The 23,540-nt window shown below is 43.4% G+C and overlaps 3 protein-coding genes across 3 annotated transcripts in view; 2 read left to right on the forward strand and 1 right to left on the reverse strand.

The window, feature by feature from the left end:
• Positions 1-13,680, forward strand: part of meiob (meiosis specific with OB-fold) — a 92,847-nt gene extending 79,167 nt beyond the window's left edge. The window contains exons 13-14 of the mRNA XM_068056754.1: positions 2,544-2,630; positions 13,558-13,680. Of these exons, the coding sequence (XP_067912855.1) occupies positions 2,544-2,630; positions 13,558-13,680 (210 nt within the window). The remainder of the gene's footprint in view (positions 1-2,543; positions 2,631-13,557) is intronic.
• A 7,027-nt stretch (positions 13,681-20,707) lies between these two features.
• Positions 20,708-21,776, reverse strand: fahd1 (fumarylacetoacetate hydrolase domain containing 1). The gene has a single exon (XM_068055765.1). It carries the CDS (start codon positions 21,639-21,641, stop codon positions 20,982-20,984), a length of 660 nt encoding a protein of 219 aa, XP_067911866.1. The 5' UTR covers positions 21,642-21,776; the 3' UTR covers positions 20,708-20,981.
• Positions 21,326-23,540, forward strand: part of hagh (hydroxyacylglutathione hydrolase) — a 33,994-nt gene continuing 31,779 nt past the window's right edge. Inside the window, exon 1 of the mRNA XM_068055764.1 lies at positions 21,326-22,003. Within this exon, the coding sequence (XP_067911865.1) occupies positions 21,934-22,003 (70 nt within the window). The 5' untranslated portion in view covers positions 21,326-21,933. The remainder of the gene's footprint in view (positions 22,004-23,540) is intronic.

Genomic DNA, 23,540 nt, shown 5'->3' on the forward strand with positions numbered 1-23,540 from the left:
CTGGATGGTCACTTGAAAGAAATAAACTTGCAGGGCTACAGGGATCAAGCGGGGGAGTAGGCCTGACTGGATTGCTATGCAGAGAGCAGGCATGGACCCAATGGGTGGAATGGCCTCCTTCTATGCTGTAAATGACTCTATGAATTGCTTCCTAAAGACCCTTGGCAGATATGGTCAACTGTTGAAAACCCTTTTCACCCGCCCCTCTTTTAGCAGCTTGTGCTGCTCTGCATGGCCTCCCTTCATTCTCCCAGTCTTGCTCAATTCCTTGTGGAACACCTACCAGGCCACTGATGTCTGGAAGTAACTTTTCAGCACAATATTTTAAATGACCAAAGAACCACTTCAAAATTATCCAGACTGTTGCTAAGTGTAGGAAAGTTTCAAAAACACATAATTGCACCAGCAGTCAGAAGAAATAATTCGGCAACAAACTTGTAAGTAGTTCATGATACCTTTAAATAGTGCTGGTTGGGTGTGGGGATCCTTCATTCTGTTTAAAGCGTTCAGCTGTGCAAGGTTAGATGGGGTGTTAGTTGGAATTTGGAGTTTGAAATGGCAGCGCTGGTGTCAAAGAAGTGTTGCATACCGATTTACATCATCTCACTGTTCTGCATGTTGTTCGAACTTGCACGCACAAAGTGGCTTACTAAGATGCCGTCCTACACGCTTTCCACAGCAGTAGTGTTCGTATTCATCTCCGACCTCATTTTTCATTATTATTTGCCCGTGTGGCACCTAAAATCCCTGTGCTACTTGGTCCAATTTAGCCCCCCCTCCCCCCCCCCCCACCCCCTTGTGTTGCGAGCTACTTCACTTAGAGCACCCAATAAGTTGGACCTCATTTACCATCAGGAAAAAAAAATTTCGCTTTTGCCCTTAGAGGTGAAAAGATTTCCTGTCTCAGTTTTTAAAGCTACATTGGGAGGAAGGGTCACTGATCTATATGTTAAGCTGAGGAGAAGGAAGTTGCAGACCTACTGCATAATTGTAGTACTAACACAAGAGCTGGAGATGCAACTGAACATTCTGTAAATTGAGAAATTGTGTACAGGATGCCAAAGCAGAATTCGCACACTGCTTGACAAGTTCATGGAACTTATATCCAAGCTCTCTTCTGGCAGCACCATAGTCAGATTTGTGAGGAATGTATCCTCTTTACAGTTTCCTCCAGCTTCATCTTGCTATTCCACCTTTCACACAACAAAAGGAAAGACCGGAGTCTGCCAAACAACAGCTGTAATTGGAGGATCACTGAAGATGGATGATGGTAACTGAATGACTTCTAGAAAAGCTTTGTAAATAAGCACAGGGGAATGTGTGAATATAAAGGGCATCATTCAGATGTTATTTGTTAGATTCTCAGTTCTGTTTTCAGCTGGCACATTTTCATTGCATACTGTGCTCAAGTTTGCTGTTTAATTAACATAAATTTGTGGGTATTAAAATCTTTTCAGAATTTGGAGCAGTAACGAAGAATAAAAAAACTGACAGAGAACTGGAGGGGGGTGAAATTCAATAACCCCCAAAAATTGGTGCGAGGATCACAATGCAGAATTAATTCATGCCTGTTAATTGTACTGCCTGCTCATTTCAATGTTTTCAGCATGCAACCACCATTAACCATGCTGTCGATTAGCTGAATGCATCAGCATGGGACCAAGGTTGTGAGTGGCTAGCAGCACTTAAGGCTAGCCTGCACTGCTTAAAGCTAGACTTAAAGGTGAGGTGCATTGTGGCTGGATCAGGTGTTGCCAGCAAATCTGACCTGGGAAACTTTGAAGAATTGCATGACGTGGGATAGAGCAGGCTCTAAGGTTTTGAATGCTGCACTGGAAACCTTGGTGGAGGAGGTGGAAAAAAGGAGAGATATCCTATATCCACGAGAGGCCTCCCAGACACAAGCTCAGAAGGCAGTGGGAGCAAATAGCATTAAGGTTAATGCCCCAAGGACATGGATGCAGTGCCACAAGAAGTTCAATGATCTCAAATGAGTGGTCAAGGTCAATGAATGCAGCTTCACATGCCATATTCTACTAACTACAACACTAGCCTCAGACACTGGGTAATTCACCATACCCCACATCACCAAAACAGATTGCATGACACTCGTTGACACACTTCCCTCTCTCTTGTGGAAAAGATAGTGTCCAACCAGCAGCTGCAGGAGCTAACCAGAGGGGGACAGGTGTGCTTGAATGTCCTAAACGCCCATGGTGGAAGATGATGCAGGCCATGATTGGGACGGCCATTGCTGAGGCCAGCAATGGAGCTGAAACCATCAAAGATGACTAACCTCATACATAATCCTTCTTTTCACATTCCACCTGACCCTCATCCCACACTCTCTGGAGCTCTAAGGGTACTTGTAGCACCCAGAAAACGGGCATTAACAAGCCCAATTTCTCACCCAGGATTTCTTGAGAATTGTACCCTACTGCATTAAATTATGGTAGATCAATATAAGGAAATTTGTCTTATTAATTATCTGATAATTTAAGATTACAAAACTGATACTGTGTATCTTATGCTTTAATTCCTAGACTGATGAGTTTTGCAGCTTAACAGAAGAGCAGAAAACATCATTAAAATGGAATTTCCTTTTGGAGAGGTGCAAAATCTATCTAAAGGTTTGGATTTTATTCATCCTTAACAATGTATTTATCTTTTTTATTCACCAGCGGTTTCCGATTTTATTTTATTTTACGTAAAGCTGTAAAAATAAAAGTGACATGCTTTTTAAAATAAAAAAGGACATAAGCAAGGCTCACTCGCTCCCCTAAAGGGAGCAGACCCCATCCATGTTTATCTGAACAGACTGGTCAGATGATCATTGCTTTACATACACCATACAACAGATCCTTTAGCACATCCAAATTAAATGCTGTAAACTAATTTGAATACACCAAGGTAGAATGCGGAAAAGGAAGAGAGCAGCTTCAGTCCACTTCCTCCATGTGGGATGTATCCTCATCTCCCTCCAGGGGTGGGATCACTTCAACAGCTTGTGGAGTGGGCTCCTGCCAAGTCAGCTCATCATCATCAATGCCCTGATGTAGCTTGATCATTCGGTAGATATGGTTCAAATGTGTCAGGTGATCTTCCAATGAAACTCTGAAGATAAAAGTACAATCTCAAACAGCCAGATCAAAAGCCGGATCAGCTTTGTCATTCTTGTCTGCCACAGATTGTGTGGTGACTGGGTGTTAAGGTGGTTTTGCCACACTGCTCTCCCACTCTGAAAGCAAAACTTTAGGCGGAGGAAGCAGATTTTAAAAAGCCTTTTAGATTTTTTGCAGTTTGTTTAATTGCACCCCTCCCTTCCCATCTTGTAGTCTAGCTGTACTATCCAGCTTCTTCCAAGATAATTTCTGTAGCCCTACTCCACTTCTTGGCACCTTGCTATGGCATCACAAGTAATATTGGGAGTTCATTACATGGGGAGTTTCAGACAGAGACTTGTGAAACCTTTTAGTGGATTTTAAAATCTTGTAATTCAAAAATAATAACTGAAAAGCTATAGCTTCACTTCAATAAAACCTAATTTATAATAATATAAAAACATCATCAAAAGAAATGTTTGCTAATAAATTTACTAACAGGTGCAGTGTCATAATATAGTTGCTACTGTTAACATAATGCATTATTAGATTAGCACATCTCCATTGCTAATGTTGCCTCCAAGAAGCTTGAAATTCTCTTTTGTAGCAAACACTTTTTCTGCTCTATTGCTCTTAAATTGCAATAAAGCAAAACTCTGTCCAAATTCCAATACTATCAAATTCCAATATTACCAAAAAGGTAATAATCTCCGGATTAAAGAGGTAAATGCGTGGCTCAAAGATTGGTGTGGGAGAATTGGGTTCGAATTTTAGGGGCATTGGCACCAGTACCGGGGAAGGAGGGAGCTGGTCCAATAGGATGGACTCCACCTGAATCATGCTGGGACCAGAGTCCTGGCGAATCACATAACTAGGGCTGTAGATAGGGCTTTCAACTAAATAGTGGGGCGGGGTGGGGGGAAGGTTCAGTTGCATGGAAAATTAAGAAGTCAAAGTTAAAGGAGAAGGTAGGAGTGCAGGTTAGTGATGAGGCTGATTGTTATCAGAAAATAAAAGGTAGGGACAGAACGTGTAAACGTCATTTTGCACCAAGGAATCATACAAGAGTAGGGAAATTTGATAATAGAACACATTTAAAGGCTTTGTATCTGAATGCACGAAGCATTTGGAATAAAATTAATGAGTTAACAGCGCAGATAGAGGCAAATGGGTATGATTTAGTGGCGATTACTGAGATGTGGTTGCAGGGTAACCAGGTTTGGGAATTGAATATACAAGGATACTCAGTATTTCGGAAGGATACGCAGGAAGGAAAAGAAGGTAGTGTAGTTTTGTTAGTAAAGGAAGAGATCAGTGCTGTAGTGAGAAATGATATAGGCACTGGAGATCAAGACGTAGAATCAGTCAGGGTAGAAATAAGAAATAGCAAGGGAAAGAAGTTCCTGGTGGGAGTAATCTACAGGTCCCCAAATAGTAGTTCCGCAGTGGGGCACAGTATAAACCGGGGAATACTGGGGGCTTGTAAGAAAGGTATGGCAATAATCATGGGTGATTTTAATATGCATATAGACCTGCTTAATCAATTTGGCAAGGGGAGCCTCGAGGGAGATTTCATTGAATGTATTAGAGATTGTTTTCTGGAGCAATATGTTGTGGAACCAACCAGGGAGTAAGCTATTCTAGATTTGGTATTATGTAATGAGGCAGGATTAATTAATGATCTCATAGTTAAAGATCCTCTAGGGAAGAGTGATCATAGCATGCTAGAATTTCAAATTCAGTTTGAGGGCGAGAAACTGGAACCCCACACTAGCGTTCTGGAGTTAAACAAAGGTAATTACATAGACATGAGGACAGATTTGGCCCTAGTGGACTGGCCAGGAAGACTAAAAGGCAGGACAGTTGATGAGCTGTGGCAGATATTTAAGGAGATATTCAATTCTTCCCAACTAAAATATATTCCAGAGAGGAAGAAAGATTGTAAGAGGGGGAAAGAACATCCATGGCTAAGCAAGGAAGTTAAGGATAACATAAAGTCCAAACCTAAGGCATAGCATTTTGCAAAGGCCAGTGGCAGGCTGGAAGATTGGGAAACTTTTAAAGATCAACAAAGAGTTACTGAAAAAGTAATAAAAAGAGCAAAGGTAAATTATGAAAGAAAACTAGTGCAAAATATAAAAACGGATAGCAAAAGCTTCTATAAGTATATCAAAGAGAGTAGCTAAAGTGAATGTTGGTCCCTTGGAGGATGTGGCTGGGGAGTTAATAGTGGGGAACACAGAAATGGCGGAGGCACTAAATCAGTATTTTGCCTCAGTTTTCACGGTGGAGGACACTAGTACCATCCCAATAGTAACAGGTAATGCAGAGGTTATAGAAAGGGAGGAACTTAGAACAATCATCATCACTAGGGAAAAAGTACTGAGCAAACTATTGGGATTGAAGGCATACAAGTCCCCAGGGCCTGATGGCCTACATCCTAGGGTCTTAAAGGAAGTGGCAGCGGAGATAGTGGATCCATTGGTTATAATATTCCAAAATTCCCTGGATGTGGGGAAGGTTCCAGTGGATTGGAAAAATGCTAATATAACACCCTTATTCAAAAAGGGAGGGAAGCAGAAAGTAGGAAACTATAGACCAGTTAGTTTAATATCTTTCCTTAGGAAATTGTTAGAATCCATTATTAAGGAAGTAATAACAAGACATTTAGAAAGTCAAAACACAATCCATCAGAGTCAGCATGGTTTTATGAAGGGTAAATCGTGTTTGACTAATTTGCTAGAGTTCTTCGAAGATGTAAAAAGTAAAATGGATAATGGGGATCCTGTCGATGTAGTATATCTGGACTTCCAGAAGGCATTTGATAAGGTGCTGCACAAAAGGTTAATACACAAGGTAAGATCACATGGGGTTAGGGGCAATTTTTTAGCTTGGATAGAGGATTGGCTAACCAACAGAAAAGAGAGAGTCAGGATAAATGGGTCTTTTTCTGGTTGGCAAGATGTAACTAGTGGGGTGCTACAGGATTCGGTCCTCGGGCCCCAACTATTTACAAGCTATATTAATGACTCGGATGCAGGGATAGAAGATACTATAGCCAAATTTGCAGATGACACTAAAATAGGTGGGATAGTAAGTTGCAATAAAGAAATAAGAAATTTACAAATGGATACAGATGAATGGGCCAAAATTTGGCAGATCGAGTTTAACGTGGATAAGTGTGAGGTTATCCATTTTGGTCGGAAGAATAGAAAGGCAAATTAATATCTAAATGGAGAGAAACTTCAGAGTGGTTCGGTGCAGAGGGATCTGGGTGTCCTCGTGCATGAATCGCAGAAAAATAGTATGCAGGTGTAGCAGGTCATAAGAAAGGCAAATGGAATTTTGGCATTGCTGAAGGAGGTGGAACGACGGAGGTGGAGGGGCGACATGATAGAGGTTTACAAAGTTATAAGCGGCATGGACAGAGTGGATAGTCAGAAGCTTTTTCCCAGGGTGGAAGAGTCAGTTACTAGGGGACATAGGTTTAAGGTGCGAGGGGCAAAGTTTAGAGGGGATGTGCGAGGTAAGTTCTTTACACAGAGGGTGGTGAGTGCCTGGAACTTGCTGCTGGGGGAGATGGTGGAAGCAGGTACGATAGCGACGTTTAAGAGGCATCTTGACAAATACATGAATAGGATGGGAATAGAAGGATACGGTCCCCGGAAGTGTAGAAGGTTTTAGTTTAGACAGATATCAAGATCGGTGCAGGCTTGGAGGGCCGAATGGCCTGTTCCTGTGCTGTACTGTTCTTTGTTCTTTTGAGTAGAGTATAAAATTAGGGAAGTGTTGCTGCAACTGCATTAGTGAGACTGCACCTGGAATATTGCGTACAGCTTTGGTCCCCTTACTTGAGGAGGGATGTAGTTGCATTGGAGGCAGTTCAGAGGAGGTTCACTCGATTGATTCCAGAGATGAGGGCAGCACAATTAGGGCGGCACAGTGGTGCAGTGGTTAGCACCGCAGCCTCACAGCTCCAGTGACCCGGGTTCAGTTCTGGGTACTAAAAGCAAAATACTGCGGATGCTGGAAATCTGAAATAAAAACAAGAAATGCTGGAATCACTCAGCAGGTCTGGCAGCATCTGTGGAAAGAGAAGCAGAGTTAACGTTTCGGGTCAGTGACCCTTCTTCCGAAGAAGGGTCATTGACCCGAAACGTTAACTCTGCTTCTCTTTCCACAGATGCTGCCAGACCTGCTGAGTGATTCCAGCATTTCTTGTTTTTATTTCAGTTCTGGGTACTGCCTGTGTGGAGTTTGCAAGTTCTCCCTGTGACTACATGGGTTTCCACCGGGTGCTCCGGTTTCCTCCCGCCACCAAAGACATGCAGGTTGATAGGTAAATTGGCCATTGTAAATTGCCCCTAGTGTAGGTAGGTGGTAGGAGAATAGTGGGGATGTGGTAGGGAATATGGGGTTAATGTAGGATTATTATAAATGGGTCGTTGTTGGTCAGCACAGACTCGGTGGGCCGAGGGCCTGTTTCAGTGCTGTATCTCTCTCTATGACCCTATGAGGGGTTTGAGAGATTGAGCAGTTTAGGCCTATACTCTCTAGAGTTTAGAAGAATGAGAGGAGATCTAATTGAAGTATATAAGGGGATTGACAAAGTGTATGTAGAGAGGATGTTTCCTCTGGTGGGGCAATCTAGAAGGGGAGGTCATAGTTTTCGGATAAGGGGTAGCAGATTTAAAACAGAGATGAGGAGAAATTACTTCTCTCAAAGGGTCGTGAATCTGTGGAATTCACTACCCCAGAGTGCGGTGGATGCTGGGACATTGAGTAAATTTAAGGAGGAACTAGACAGATTTTTAATTAGTAATGGGTTGAAGGGTTATGGAGAACGGGCGGGAAAGTGGAGTTGAGGCTGAGATGAGATCAGCCATGATCGTATTGAATGGCGGAGCAGGCTCGAGGGGCAAAATTGCCTACTTCTGCTCTTAGTTCTTATGTACTCCCATATCTGAGGAAGCTGTTCTAACTGTTCTAACCTTTCTCACACCCCTGGACAGAATGGAAGAATATACTTCTTATGTAATAAGTGATCTTTATCTTACAACTCCAGCCTGCAACTTCTCTTTCTCTATTACAACCTCTCTTGTCTTCCTGTACGTTATTAATACTCGTGAATCTCCCATGGTGTTCCACATAGTCAGTTTGAGTGTATGGTATCACTCTCACTTGTTTCTGTCATGTTTGTTTTGCCATTCTACAGTTTCTTCTGTCTTACCTTTTACTCAATTTCTCTTTCAGCTTGTCGGTGTGTTTTTCGTTTCCTTCTCTTTTAGTTTTTAGGTGGGATGTAATGAGTAGTGGGGCAGAGAGATGGCAGATATCATAGGCTGTTGTGGTGAGTGTGTTGCTATTTGGAAGGGAAAGAGAGATGTGGGTAGCAGCGGGCTATATTTTTGGGGGTCGGTTGTAGGGCATTGATAAAGAGAGGGATTTGGTTCTTGCAGAAGGTTAGGAAGTTTCATGTCACGGTTTCTGGGTGTGGTGAGGGAATCCAGCAGTACCTGTAAGTTTGCTTTGAGGTGGTGAGTGAAAGGAAGGTATGAGAAGATGTCTGGGTAGGGATAAAGGATCACTTTAGATTTGTGGATGAGAGAAGGGATCCAGCATGAGTGTAGGGCAGCCTGGAAAATACTGTAAAGGAAGGGAGTGTAGCTATTGCTGAACACTTGCATCCCCAGTTGTTAGTCCTAAGGCTTTGACTATTCCCACACCGCATCTGTCCTATCTTAGTGTTGAGTCTTGTGCAATGCATATATAGTGGGCTGAATTTTACCAGCCCCTCGACGTTGGGTGTCATGGCAGGGGGGCCCATAAAATACTTGCAGGAGCGGCCCACCACAACCCATTTTACAGGCAGCGCTGAGGCCTCGGTGCAGACTCCCCCCCCCCCCCCACCCCCCGCTGCTTGGCGGCGGGACCTTCATTTCAATATTAAAATTAATTTTAAAAACATGCAAATCAACTTACCTTGTCCCTGCGGCCGTCCCATGCCGATATTACAGCCGCCGGCCACAGCTCACGTGCTTTGGGAACGCCGTTCAGAGTTCCGAGGTGAGACGCTGGTGGGGAGGGGGGGGGAACGTGGAAAACATGTTTTATTGCATGTGGGGATAATGGGAAGGGGTTGAAGGGCATATGTGACAAGGTTGAGGGGATGTTCGGGGTGGGAATAAAGTTAATTTTCGTATTGCAGGCCAATAAAAAAAAACATTGTGTGGGGGGGAGGGGGGGTTGGGAAAGGCCTCCAGCTTTTAATTTTTTAAAAAACAAAATCAGCAATAATGTTACTTTAAAAATTCAGTTTTTTCCTAAGGGCTTGAAGCCCTTTAAAAATGGTACTGAGCCTGTGCGGTGGCGCCGGAAGCCGTTGCTGGAGACGGAGCGGCCGCCCACTCTATGTCATCGAGGGTGGTCACAATGTGCAGCACGCTAATAAAATTCAGCCCAGTATCTCATTCTGCGGGGGTTATTTTAGCCAAAGGGTGAAAACAGGTGCTAAATGTGTGCAGTGCTAATAAGACATGCCTATTTGAAAGTTTGGATTTAGCACACAATTTTAATTGCTGATTACTGTAATTTGAACTTGCCTGGAGAGGCTGAACCAGAAACTTGCAGGTATAGCACTCAAGTTCTGATTAGTCACAGTTTTTGTGGAGCAGTATATGTGGCTCCTTAGACCCTCTTCTACTGAAGGTGTGGAGTGCCCTGTCTGACACATCGGGCTGGATTTTACGTCAGGCAGACAGGAACTGGCTACCGATGTAAAAGTCAATGGCAAATCCGCTTGTGCCCGGCCCGGGGATCCGACCCACATTTTACGGGTCCCTGGGCTTTAATTGTTCAGAGGCAGGACTTCCACCCGCTTGAGAGAGGAAGTCCCGCCTCACTGAGCTGCCGACCAATCGTGGACCGGCCGATCTTAGTCTGAGCAGCACCACCGTGAGCAGTGGCCACTGCTGGGACTGCAGCCCAGCCGAGGACATGGAGCCTGGACTGCAGGTAAGTTTGATTTGCCTCGCCGGTGTGATTGGTCGCAACCAGGAGAGGCAAGGGTGGTCGTGTGGGGGGAGGTCGTCTCGGGTCCTGGGGGTGGCTGGGGAAGCGGGGGAGGCCCTCAATCGGACACCCTGTGCTCACCCCCGGGGCACTGAGAGGCTGCCAGCTTTCACTGAGCAGCCTTTCATGTCTCCTGGATGCCCGCTTGCCACGGGTAAAATCCCTGTGGAGGTCGGCAAAGGCCCTTAAGTGACTGTTAAGTGGCCACTTAAGGGCCTTGATTGGCCTGGGGCAGGTGGCCCGTTTCTCGCCTGCCCCCCCCAGCCCACGTAAAGTGGGGCGGAGGCAGGAGTGGGTCAGAAAGGCCTCCTGGAGGCTCCCGCTCAATTTTACGGCACCCCCCCCCTCCCCTGCCACCATCCGGCTCGCTGGGGTGGCGTAAAATTCCAGCCATAGTGACACGTTGCAGGATGACTCAGGGGCCGAGGGAAAGGGCACACAGGCTCTCAGACCTGACACTGGAGGTCAGATGGAGGAGATCCAAAGGAGGATGTCCTCTATCTGCAGGGGGAAGGCCCTACATCTCACCCTCCAGCAGCTGGTGCTGTTCTGCCTGGTACGTGTCCTCCCCATTCCTCGTCCAGACCAAGGGGGACCCCTAGGAAGATGCTCATGACTAAGCATTCCCTTCCTCCTGATGTCTCCTTTAAGGTGTCCAGTAAAGTTGACCAGCATAGCACTTATGCTTTTTAGGTGATTTCCTCAGAGAATTTCAAATGTTGCTTGAGTGTTGGTGAAGTCTTGACACAGTGGTGCAGTGGTTAGCACCGCAGCCTCACAGCTCCAGCGACCCGGGTTCAATTCTGGGTACTGCCTGTGTGGAGTTTGCAAGTTCTCCCTGTGTCTGCGTGGGTTTTCTCCGGGTGCTCCGGTTTCTTCCCACATGCCAAAGACTTGCAGGTTGATAGGTAAATTGGCCATTAGCAATTGTCCCTAGTATAGGTAGGTGGTAGGGAAATATAGGGACAGGTGGGGATGTGGTAGGAATATGGAATTAGTGTAGGATTAGTATAAATGGGTGGTTGATGGTCGGCACAGACTCGGTGGGCCGAAGGGCCTGTTTCAGTGCTGTATCTCTAAACTAAACTAAAGTGTCCCAGAAGGCTCACAATGTGCTTAAGAGGTCCTCTTCACAGCTCCAGCAGCAATGAACATGAAATGATGAGCATCCCTTTAAGTAGCACTTGAAATCAACATCAAACCTAGTTTACTCCAAAACAACTGGTTGCTGTTAGGACAGGGCATTAGGACAAGCGTTAGCCATGAAAATACTGTTTAGCCTCTTTATGAACGCTAGCAGGCATTTTAAGTGGCAATCATTGTATAAGGAGCCTCTAGGGGGCTGTTGCTAGCGTGTGTTTCAACTCCTTTACCAAGATGACGTGTTGTGCTAAACATGTTGTGGCTTAAGACCCATCGTGGCCACCTCAGGGGCTTTTTAGTGTCTAAAGTATTCGGTAAAAATTGTTCTCTTTATTTTTTATGTTTCTGTGTATGCCCCATTTCCATTGCCTTTGTGGAGATTTGACTTTTCACTACTTTTAGCCTGCTATCATCCTCTTCATATTGCTCCCCTGTTGTGTCCACAATCCATGATTACGCTGTTTATAACAACCTCTTTTGTTGTCCTGCTCCCTTGCTTTCTTGCATTCCACCACTTCCTTGTGGCCATATTTGTTGTTCCATAGCCTTTCTGATCTCACAGCCCTCTCAACACCCTTGCACTGCCTTCTCACTCACCCATGCTTGCTCAAGGTTGGTTAGAAGTGGGGGTAAAGGCCCTAAGAGGACAGCAATGAGGTGCAGAGCAAGGAAAAGAAAAATCTTTATGGCCAGAGGCCTGAAGAGAAAGGTAGCAAGGCAGGGTAGGGCCAGAAATAGCCACTTTTTAAAAATAAGCAAATAAAAGAAAATAGTAGTGGGGTTGTAGAGCAAGGCAAAAGGTAGTGCAAAAAAATTGGAAAGCGGCAAACCAGAACTAGAAGCATCCAATTATAAAAATTAAAGGATTGAAGAAGACAGCAACAGGATGGCAGAACAGGGCAAAGATCTGGAGCTGTGAGCAGGTAAATTTAAAAGCTGCATTTTTTTTTGCCTGCTGGGAGAGGCAGCAATTTAATTGTTTATTTAGCAGTGACGAAGCTAGGAGAAACAGCATTATCTGTGGGGGAAGAAGGTAGCCAGTGGGGAAAAAGCAGGAGTTGGGTTGGGAACTGAGTAGGCATGCTGCAAAGGTGTAGGCAGGTAGAAATGGTAGCAAAGGGTGAACAGCCTCTGGGGCAGAAAGAGGAATGAGACAAGCAGTTGAGACTGCAATGGATGTCACAGAATAATGGAGGCAGAAGTAGAAGAGGTCTGTTTAGAGTGGCACACCTTCCAACACAGCTGACATTAGAGAAGGAGGGTGCCATCATACTGGGAAGCTCATGAGCTGGCAAAGAAGCTGCTGTCCGGAGAGGCGGTAGGGAGGGAGAAAGTGTCATGGGTGAGCAAAATATATTCAATTTAAAATTTTTTAAAAAGAGTGGAAAAGGACAAATATCACCCAATAATTGGATGAAAAACCAAGATGGCAACAGAGCTGGTAAAATTGTATCAGAAGTAACATGACAGCAGAAGCAGGTGGCAGGAACCTGTCATCTTATTGTAGCAGGTTAGGAAATTCTCCTCCTGAATTTCTAAATTTTATTTAAACCTTTATTTTGGACGTAGAAATTTTAATTACTGAATAAAACGGTGGTTAAAAAAATTCCGAAAGCATTTTGAGCAATTTGTGGGAGGATTGTGCAAACACTTCCACCAAGAGATGGCATAGTTGTGGCTGTGAAGGTGACAACAGCAATAGATTTCCATGCAACTAGATCTTTATGAGCCATCATTTGGGTTATTTGCTAAATTAATCAGTCAACTATGAATATGCCAATAGCAAAAGCAAAATATTGCAAGATGCTGGAAATATGAAATAAAAACAATGTTGGAAATACTCAGCAGGTCAGGCAGCATCCTTGGAGAGAGAAACAGAGTTAACAAACGTCATTGACCTGAAACATTAGCTCTGTTTCTTTCTCCACAGATGCTGCCAGACCTGCTGAGTATTTCCAGCATTTCCTGTTTTATTTCAAATTTCCAGCAGCCACAGTACTTTTCCTTTGCATGTATATTACATATTGTGCAAATTAAATATATCTTTAACTTTTGAGTTTAGTTTTGCTGTTTATTATGTATAGCAATAGAAGTTGAAAAGCCACTAGGCTCTAGATATTTTTTTGAGATTCGGTTCATTTATGCACCTTTGCTTGTTTATTTTATGTATTCGTACAAGTTTTCACCAGTGCATGTTTTTCTTTAAGTATAAAAATACAATCTTCTCTGTCTTTGTGTACAGTTGGTTGCATCAGGCAGTGCAAGAAATGGAATAAGAACAAGTTTGCTTTCCTGCAAAATAGCTGATCCTGAAGAGGCCAGTCAGACTTTGTCCACCATAGCAATTTTCCGAAACAGCTGCTAATTATATGGATGATCTCCAGGAGTTCAAATAATTTATCTCCAAGGAAAACTAGCCTGCAAGATATTAACCAGAAGTTCTGTTCTCAGTTTATGTGGACTAATTAGTCTTTAGATATTTTCTTACTATTATTATGTTTTGAAGCAAGTTACCAAACATCATATCAAACAAAAAATGTTTCCATAATAAAAGCTTGCCAAATCAATTTACTGTATATGCTTAACGGGAAAACTATTTGTGGCTAGGGTGGAAAATATATTTTATTTACAGATGCTGAAACTTACAGTCATACTTTCTAAATTTACCTTTTTCCCCAGGACCCTATCATTTTGTTGAGAGCTACCCACACTCTGGTTCGAAATGTTCTCTTTCTTAAATGCTCCAGCCTTTGAAAAATGTTCATGAAATTTAGAGCAATTCCTTAGATCTTCCAGTTGATCCTCATTGATGTATTCTGTGGTCAGTATAATTGACAAAGCTATCACTTATAAATAGAGGTATTACACAGGAGAATCATAATTAGTACTTCACTCTTGTATGTCACCCATAGTACAACATTTCACACTTAGCACAAAACATAGCACAAGGTTTCAACCAATCATAATTTTTTTTTTATTATTTAAACATTGATGACAGTTATTTTAAACCTTCATGATGTCAATTAAGCTGCCTTGTGATGTCACAACTATGGAATTTGTCAGTTTATATTTTAACTGATAAAACAGTCAGTTCTTGTGTAATATTAGGTAGGTAAAATTTCTGCTGTAAAATGTCAATTCCTTTTAATTTGCACCGGTTTATGCCATCCATGTGGTTTGAAAGTTTCATTCTCTCTGACGCTAGAGTTTTGTCTTTGCAACATGTGCTTTAATAGTATTGATAGCTATACTTGCTTAAAAGCTTTGAATGTTTTGATGTTCTCAATACTGCCATGTATTGCTACATGTAATCTTACCACTTTTGCATTGATGTGAAGCGGTCTAAATGTGTCTTAAAATGGCAATGGAAATGCAACTCCAAAGTTTACCTGGAAATTTGATATCTAAGGCTAAAAAGATGAGGTGTGTAACTGCCTGCAAAAGATAGACTTTTTGGGTTTCATGTTGCAAACCCAAATTCCCAACTGCCCTTCTGATACTAAACTGTAACTCCGGGGAATGGTGCAGACCTCCTTATTCTCTGGGCAGATTGCTACATGCAACTGGCATCATTTTACAGTTCTCACTGCATTTGAACTAACTGGACAGTCACTGTTGTGAGCCAGGCATCTCTAAATTCTAATAACACTAATAAACTCCAGCCCATTTGTGAATTTAAATTGTTCACTGTCATTGGCTGTTTGTCAACAATGTGACTAAGGCAAACATTATTTTCTATGTGGAAATGTATTTTTAAAATATCTTCAAAAAGCTATTAGACTAGATTTTTCAATCGCTATTATTTTAATCCCAGTGGTAACCCATTCTAGGCTGCTGCGTTTTAAAATGAAGGCCCTCAAGTCCAAAACAAATTATGAAATTATTCTGGGAACACACATTTTTCCACCTCTTTTTGTAATATATTAAAAATCTGGTGTCTGCACATATTCCCTGCCAAATTTTTTAGTTATATATTCCTATGTTTATATGTATGATGGAAACTGCCTACACAAACTTATCACATTGTAATTACACCTTAACACATTGTAATTGCACCCTAATACATTTTACCCTAACCTCCAATGGTGACACTGCATTGCTACCACTGGCCAGAGGGACACATTTATATAGCAGGTTTCCATTATAAATGTGGACATCAGAATTTATGGTAAAAAATATCAAATAAGGGCAGAATATTAAATCTTTAAAGTGGGGACAATTATATCTGTGTGTGATGTTCAATTATCCCTTGGCCTCCAGCAACAATTCACCTGAAGACTGCACTTGGTGTTGACACCCTGGGCTCAATTTTACCAGCCCCTCGATGTCAGAGATCGTGGCCGGGGGGGCCCGTAAAATACTTGCAGGGGCCACCTGCCATGGACACCAATGCCGAGAAAGTCCTTCCGCATTTTACTGGCGGTGCTGAGGCCTCGGTGCAGCTTGCCTTCATTTAAATATTATAATTAATTAAAACAACATGCAAATCAACTTACCTTGTCCCAGCGGTCATCCCACGCTGATATTACAGTCACCAAACGGAAGTCCCGCACCTTTGGAATTCCGTACAGAGATCCGAGGCGTGATACTGGTGGGGAGAAGGGAGAAGTGAACATTTCAGGGTTGGGGGAGAGGGCAATTGGTTGTGGGGATGATGGGAAGGGGTTGAGAGTCAAAGGTTCTGAAGTTAGAGGGGAAAGTTCACAAAATGAAAAGGTGCTTTTTTGGGGGGGCTATGTCACTAATACATGAGGACTCAGTGGGGGGGCGGTTGGGAGAGGGGAGTCTAAGTTGAAATAAAGGTGTTTGGCAGATTCTGGTGAAGCGGTACCTTTAATTATTGAAATGAAATTGAAAGGCTTGAAGCCCTTTAAAAACGGCAATGGCTCCTGCGCAGTGGTGCCAGACACCGTTAGAAGGATGGAGTGGCCACCCCCTTTATGTCATTGGAGGCGGCTGCTCCGCCCCTCCATTTAAATGAGCCTCTGCACAAGATATCGCAGGGGCTCAGTGACGACGCATCCGTGCAAGCGGATCACCGAGATGAGAGCGGCCACCGCTCATAAAATTCAGCCCCGTGTGGAATGCTATGGCGAATTGGCTAGAATCATACAACACAGAAGGAGCCAATTCACCCCATTATGTCTACGCCAGCTTTTTGAAAGAGCTATCCAATTAGTTCCATTTCCCTTCTCTTTCCCTATAATCCTGTAAATTTTTACTTCTCAAGTATATATCGAAATTCCTTTTCAAAGTTACTATTGAATCTGCTTCCACCACCCTATCTGGCAGTGCATTGCCGATTATAATAGCTCACCTGTTAGAATAATTTCTCCTGATTGTCCCCCGGCTATTTTGCCAATTATCAAAGTTTCAAAAATAAACGCAGTTGGAACTATGCTTTTTTGCCTTGACATAGTTCTAATTTATGAACACAGCTGCTTAAATGTTAATTGTGGCCAGTCTCAGCTTCTAATATGTAAACTGTAGCCAGTAAACTAAGGTTCAAGTGTTAAAATTACTGTTTCATTTCAAGATATATTGATGTTTTCCCAAAGTGTTGTCAAAGTTGTGAATTCGAATGTATGTTTGTTAATCAAAGCTCTCAGGTGTCAGAGAAATATGTCCAGAGTACATAATAGCCAATTCCCAGCATTTGTCCATTGATGGACGATGACAGTAATAATGCATTATTGTATGTCAAAGGCTGATGCCTTTTTAAAAAGATGCTTGTTTAAGTTACTACATGCTGCTTCTGCAAAAATATAATTCCTGAACACTTTGAAGAAAATTTTTGGTAACTGCCCATTGTTTATGTGGATGATTTGTGTAATTTTGAAAAACACATACATCCTGTATTACCAACTTAATCTTTTTTGCGAGGTGGGGGTGCGGGGGGAGCACCAGAACGATTTAAAAACACAAGAAGGGTGCATTAGTTTCATTTCTTGTGAATAATCCATCGGTTTAAATTTCTATGCACTCCAGTTACTGTGGTGGGATTCTTCCCAATATTCAGGTCCTAGTTTAATGTTAGAAAAGTTGATGTCTTTCACACCATTTCATGTATTTTGTCCTGTCAATTTCAATTTATGAAGGTAGTTATAAATGTTTATTATACAGAACTACTTTAAAGTTTTTAATGGTGTAGACCTTTGTTTTTTGCAAGTACTGTCCTGTTTTCTTTCTGTCCAAGAAGTTTTGTATAAATTTCAGTTGATATAAAGTTCTGAAATGCCAATCAGGCCTTCTTTTTGATGTATAACATCTAATTTGGTAATAGTATACTATTGATTCAATTCCAATGCCTATACAGTCATAATGAATTAAGAAACTAGATGAAGCTGGGTTCCTGTCTTCCATGTGCTATTGACCATATGGTTCTCAAAATAACTCTCAGTGGTGCATCTGGCAATCGTGAGTTGTAACTCAGATGAGTATGTGGTTACTCTTGCAGATATTTCCATCCTGGTGCCCATGGGGGTGCAAATAAGATCTGGTTAACCAAAGCTCTCAGGTGTCAGAGAAATATGTCCAGAGTACATAATGGCCAATTCCCAGCATTCGTCCGTTGATGGACAATGACAGTAATAATGCATTATTGTATGTCAAAGGCTGATGCTTACTGTAGTTGAGCCCTAACCAGAGTCAGTGGGGCTGATTTTAAATCTCCTCCCAGCCCCACTTGGCAGAAACCAGGAGGTTGGGGGGGGGGGGGGGGGCGCGCAACTATAATGGAGCAGGCGTTGTACCCACTTCTTTCCCACTTCAATCTGACCAACTGCAATTTATAATTGCAGGAAGCAAGGACACCCAGCCCAAGCTAGTGGGTACCTTTATAAATATGCAGATTAGGCTTTGATGATATCACTAGGGCCCTATCTGCCATTATAACCTGAGGCCTGAGTAGGCGAGCTGTAGTAGCTTCCATGCCACCCTTCCACCCAGAAACAGGGCCAGAAGATGCCCATGATGGTAAGTTTTTTTAAATAAAAGTTCTAGTTTCCTCCAGGTCCCACAAGAAAACCTTAGGCCTCCTCTGGCCTACAGTTCCCACCCCTTCCCCTGAAAACATTCATCTCCTTGTACCCGAGTCCTTGGCAGCGGCCTCCTGCCACCCTTTTAATGGCTGGTCAGGCACATCTCTCCGGCTTCCCAAACATTTTGGTTGGTAAGCAGCACGTTAATGAGTCCTGGTCAATCACAAAAAGTGTATTTTTTGTTTCACCTCTTGTGATAGATTTGCAGTATTTGCTTAAGATACAAGTGTTTTACCTATTTATTCTTCCTTTGGTACTCTCTGGAACTTTCAACCTTTTCCTATCATCTGCATTATAGGAAAGGACTTTTGTTTCCTTCCTTTCCTTTCCAGTTTTCATCAACTCACTTCTTGCTCAGCCTGTTAACATATTGCTGCACTGGGCAGGAATTTCCACCAGCATTGCAGGTACAAACCAAGTCTGAAAATTAAGTCATTTTGTAGTTTTGACATTATCTCAGCTCCTTGATAAGGCCATATTGTGTATTCCCAACTGTTAAAGGTCTGCTTCAGTTACTACAGCTGGCTATTCCCATAGGTAGTCTGACTGTTATGTTTAGGAGTATGCCATTAGTGCCCAAAATCTAACCATTCAATAGCAACCTGGGGGTGTAACCCTTGTGGTTTAAACTGGACATCTTATCTTTCATATGAAGAGTACAGGAGGGCATGCCAGGAGCAGCACCAGCCATACCTAAAAATGAGGTGTCAGCCTGGTGAAGCTATAACACAGGACTACTTGTATGCCAATCAGCAGAAGCAGCATGCGATAGACAAGGCTAAGCAATCCCATAAACAATGGATCAGATCTAAGCTCTGCAGTCCTGCCACATCCAGTGGTGAATGGTGGTGGACAATTAAACAACGAACAGGAGGAGGAGGTTGCACAAATATCCCCAACCTCAATGATGGGGGAGCCCAGCACATTAGTGCAAAAGACAATGCTAAAGCACTTGCATCCATCTTCAGCCACAAGTGCTGAGTGGATGATCCATCTCTATCTCAGAGTCATAGACCTCCTGAGGTCTCCAGGATCAAGGATGCCAGTTATCAGCCAATCCGACACACTCCACATGATATCAAGAAACAGCTAAAGGCACTGGATACTGCAAAGGCTATGTGCCCTGACAACATTCCAGCAACAGTACTGAAGACTTGTGCTCCAGAACCAGCTACGCCCCTAACCAACTGTTCCAGTACTGCTACCACATTGGCATTTACCCAGCAATGTGGAAAATTGCCCAGCGATGTCCTGTGCACAAAAAGCAGGACAAATTCAACCCGGCCCATTACCACCCCATCAGTCTACTCTTGATCATCAGCAAACTGATGGAAGGGATTGTCAACAGTGCTATCAAATGGTACTTGCTCTGCTCACTGATGCTCAGTTTGGACTCCACCAGGGTCACTTCCCTCCTGACCTCATTACAGCCTTGGTCCAAACATGCACAAAAGAGCTGAACTCGAGGTGAAGGGAGAGTGACTGCCTTTGACATCAAGGCAACATTTGACTGAGTATGGCATCAAGGAGCTCTAGTAGAACTGGATTCAATAGGAATCAGGGGGAAAACTCTCTGCTGGTTAGAGTTATACCTAGCACAAGGGAAGATGGTTGTGGTTGTTGGAGGTCAATCATCTCAGTCCCAGGACATCACTGCAGGAGTTCTTCAGGGTAATGACCTAGGCCCAACTATCTTCAGCTGCTTCATCAGTGACCTTCCCTCCATCATAAGAAGTAGGGATGTTCGCTGATGATTGCACAATGTTCAGTACCATACACAAGTCCTCAGATACTGAAGCAGCCAATGTCCAGATGCGGTAAGACATTGACAACATCCAGATGCGGTAAGACATTGACAACATCCAGGTTTGGACTGATAAGTGGCATGTAACATTTGTGCCACATAAGTGCCAGGCAATTACCATCTCAAGTAAGAGAGAATCTAACCATCTCCCCTTGATGTTCAATGGCATTACCATCATGGAATCCCACACTATCAACATCCTGAAGGTCATCATTGACCAGAACCTGAACTGGACTAGCCACATAAATGCTGTGACTACCAGAGCAGGTCAGAAGCTAGGAATTCTGTGGCAAGTAACTCGCCTCCTGTCTCCCCAATGCCTGTCCACCATCTACAAGGCACGAGTCAGGAGTGTGATGGAATACTCTCTACTTGCCTGGATGAGTGCAGCTCCCACAACTTTCAAGAAGCTCGACACCATCCAGGACAAAGCAGTCACTGTTGTAATATAGGAAATAATTCATGAGATTAGGTCACCATTTAAAATTGTTTATGGTCCACAGGAAACCGGGTAGAAATGATAGTTTAAAAAACTGCCATTGGGCCACTTGTTTCAGTTTTTGAAAATCTCATTCTTTATTTCACTAATATAAACTGTATGATTGCTTGCTTCAGTTGCATGTTGGTCTTCAATGCCAGTCTGATGCAGTTGGTTAGGGTGCAGTACTCTAGGTACTCGGACACCAGTAGCTCTTCCCCGGTTGAATGTATGCTGCTGAGCGATTATCAGACACACTTCCACGCTGCTGTATTATATAGAAAAAAAATACAATGGAACAAAAGACCAAGACGCGTGCCAGTAATTACATTTTTGAAGTAAAATTAATCGCTTTCCACTTTGAACTTCATGGTGACCAGGTCGTCAATGCCAGCTTGCAACTCATCATGTTCATACACATCAGACACTCCTGCAGGTGTCCCAGTGAGGATCAGGTCCCCTTCTTCCAGCCGGATAATCCCGCTGATGTAGTTGATGAGATAGGGGATGGGGAATATCATCTGGGAGGTGTGGCCTCGCTGTCTGAGCTGTCCATTGACCTTGAGCCAGAGAGTCAGGCCATGCGGCTCAGGAAGCCTGTCCTTGGGGATGAAGTCGCTGACCGGGCAGGAGCAGTCGAAGGCTTTGGCCAGAGTCCAGGGGTGGCCCTTCCTCTTGCATTCCTCCTGGGTATCCCGGGCCGTCATGTCCAGGCACAGCGCGTAGCCCCCCAGGCAGTCCATAGCCTCCTCCTGCGGGATGGAGCTGCCGCCCTTAGCCAGCACCAACCCCAGCTCCACCTCGGGCTGCAGCCGGCGACTGTAGCGGGGCGGCCGGATCGCCGAGCCCGGCCGCAGGTAAGCGCTGGGCGGCTTGAGGAAGAGCAGCGGCTCGGCGCCGGGCAGCGGGTTCCCCAGCTCCCGGGCGTGTTCAGCGTAATTCCTGCCCACGCAGACAATCTTCCTGCCCCACTCCCAGAAAGAGTGTAGATCCCGGGCAGACATGGCCCTGGCCGGAACCCGCAGGCACTTCACACCAGCAAATTAAAGCGGGTTCAACTCTCACAATCACTCCAAATCTCTTGCCATCTTTGTGCAAATGTTGCAAAATCCCAGCCGCTTCTCGGAATCCGCCCTTATTTAATCATTCACAAATAGCAACTTCTGCGCCGCCCAAAGGTTAAGGGGAAAATGTTGCAATTGGTTGAGATTGGCCAATGAAGGAGCTGCTCAGGGTTGGAGGTGAAAGTGTGTCTGGAGTCTCCCAGCCCCGTTCTCCGCTTTGCTGCTCTGGACTATGTTACTGAAGCTGCAGCGACTCGGCAGTGTGACTGTGCCTGTGCTGACAGCTACTGTTCGTAGGCTCGGTAGGCGCTCCCTAACTTCACCTTGTCCTCAGTGTGACTGTCACACAACCTCCCCACTCACTTACCTTGTATATGTTGTTTGTCACTCTAGCTGCTCTCATGCCAAATGCAACAACAATTTATTTGTAATAATGTGTTCAGGTGTTCCGCTGCAGACATTTCCGTCATTGGAGATTTGTAATATTTCCCATAAGATTTATATCCTGTTTAAAAACAACGAAATATTATAGTTCATATTTGGGTCGGGGTTAACTTTTTTTTTTCTGTACCTGCATATTTTTTCATACTGTGCATGTTCTAGTTTTAAAATACTGTTCTAATGCAGACAGGAGCCATTGCAGCGACTTGAATTAATATGATACAATCCACTCACATGTTTTAGTAGTTGCCGCTTCCTCGCTGATATTTTGTTTTGACACATGTATTTCTTGTGGTTTGCCAGTTTGTGCAGAGGCCGAAGTTCCCCTGCTAAGTGTTTACAAGCATTGACTGCGGATTAGTGCGGCGTTTCAGGCCTGGTTGAATTTCGTGCTTTGGGGAGGTGTTCAAACGAGATTATGAATTTTAATTATTTAGAGCTGTGTTGGACTAATTCAACAATTTCTGAAATGACGTTTAAAATGAAACCTCCTGTTCTCATTTCAGATGCGCTCAAGGAAATAAATAAATCGGTTTTAATTGGGCCTTTCAGGGATAGGTAGTGGTTTAAGGAATAGAAAACTGGGGGTGGGTGAGGTGGAGGCAACCTGAGCTGCTCTCATGAATATGTCGAACAGTAACAGACTTGGACAAAAAATAATAATGTGCGAAAGAGGAGCATAAAATAATTTTGATAAATTGTGGCATGATGAAAATGAAATGCTGTTTTAACAAAATGACAAATTGCACATTTAACCAGTTTATGTACACTAATATGGTGTCGGCCAATATTCTGGTGATTGACAATGTGCAGTTTCTAGAGTTCTCTATGCTTAAATCTCTAGCTCCTACATAAGTCACTGGTGCTCCACTATTAAATAGAAAATGCTTACTCTAAATAAATCAGTTTTGTGTTACAACATGCAGCATAATCTGTATTAAATAAACAACCTGTGTAACTATTTCAAAGCTTATTCAGACATTTATAATCCTATTCAAATCGGATCAGTGCAAATTGACGTTGCTTTATAACGTCAACATTCAATGCCAACATTCCTTTAGTCCAGTTGATTGTGACTGATTTGACATGAAATGCAAAGGACAAAGGGAACTCATAGAGATGACAATGCAGAATGGAGCCTTTTGGTCATATCTGTGTTAGCTCTTCAAATGGAACTGTTTACTCAAATCTAGTTTCCCTGACCTTTCCCCAATCAGTTTAAAGTGCATCACTGTAGAACCAGAAATGAACAGGGTGCTTCTTGGGCTATGTCAAAGTTAGAAACAAGGAAATTAAAGAATCCAAGATGTCTTCCTATATTACAGAATATCTACTTTCAAAACAAATTCTATCTGGATCTTAGCCAGGCCTGTGGTTGGATGTTATACCTGGCCTCAG

The sequence above is a fragment of the Heterodontus francisci genome, chromosome 24, assembly GCF_036365525.1.
Source record: "Heterodontus francisci isolate sHetFra1 chromosome 24, sHetFra1.hap1, whole genome shotgun sequence".
NCBI classification, from domain to species: Eukaryota; Metazoa; Chordata; class Chondrichthyes; order Heterodontiformes; family Heterodontidae; genus Heterodontus; species Heterodontus francisci.

Coding starts and splice junctions, on each gene's coding strand:
- fahd1 (XM_068055765.1), bottom strand. CDS start 21,641: ATGTCTGCCCGGGATCTACACTCTTTCTGGGAGTGGGGCAGGAAGATT.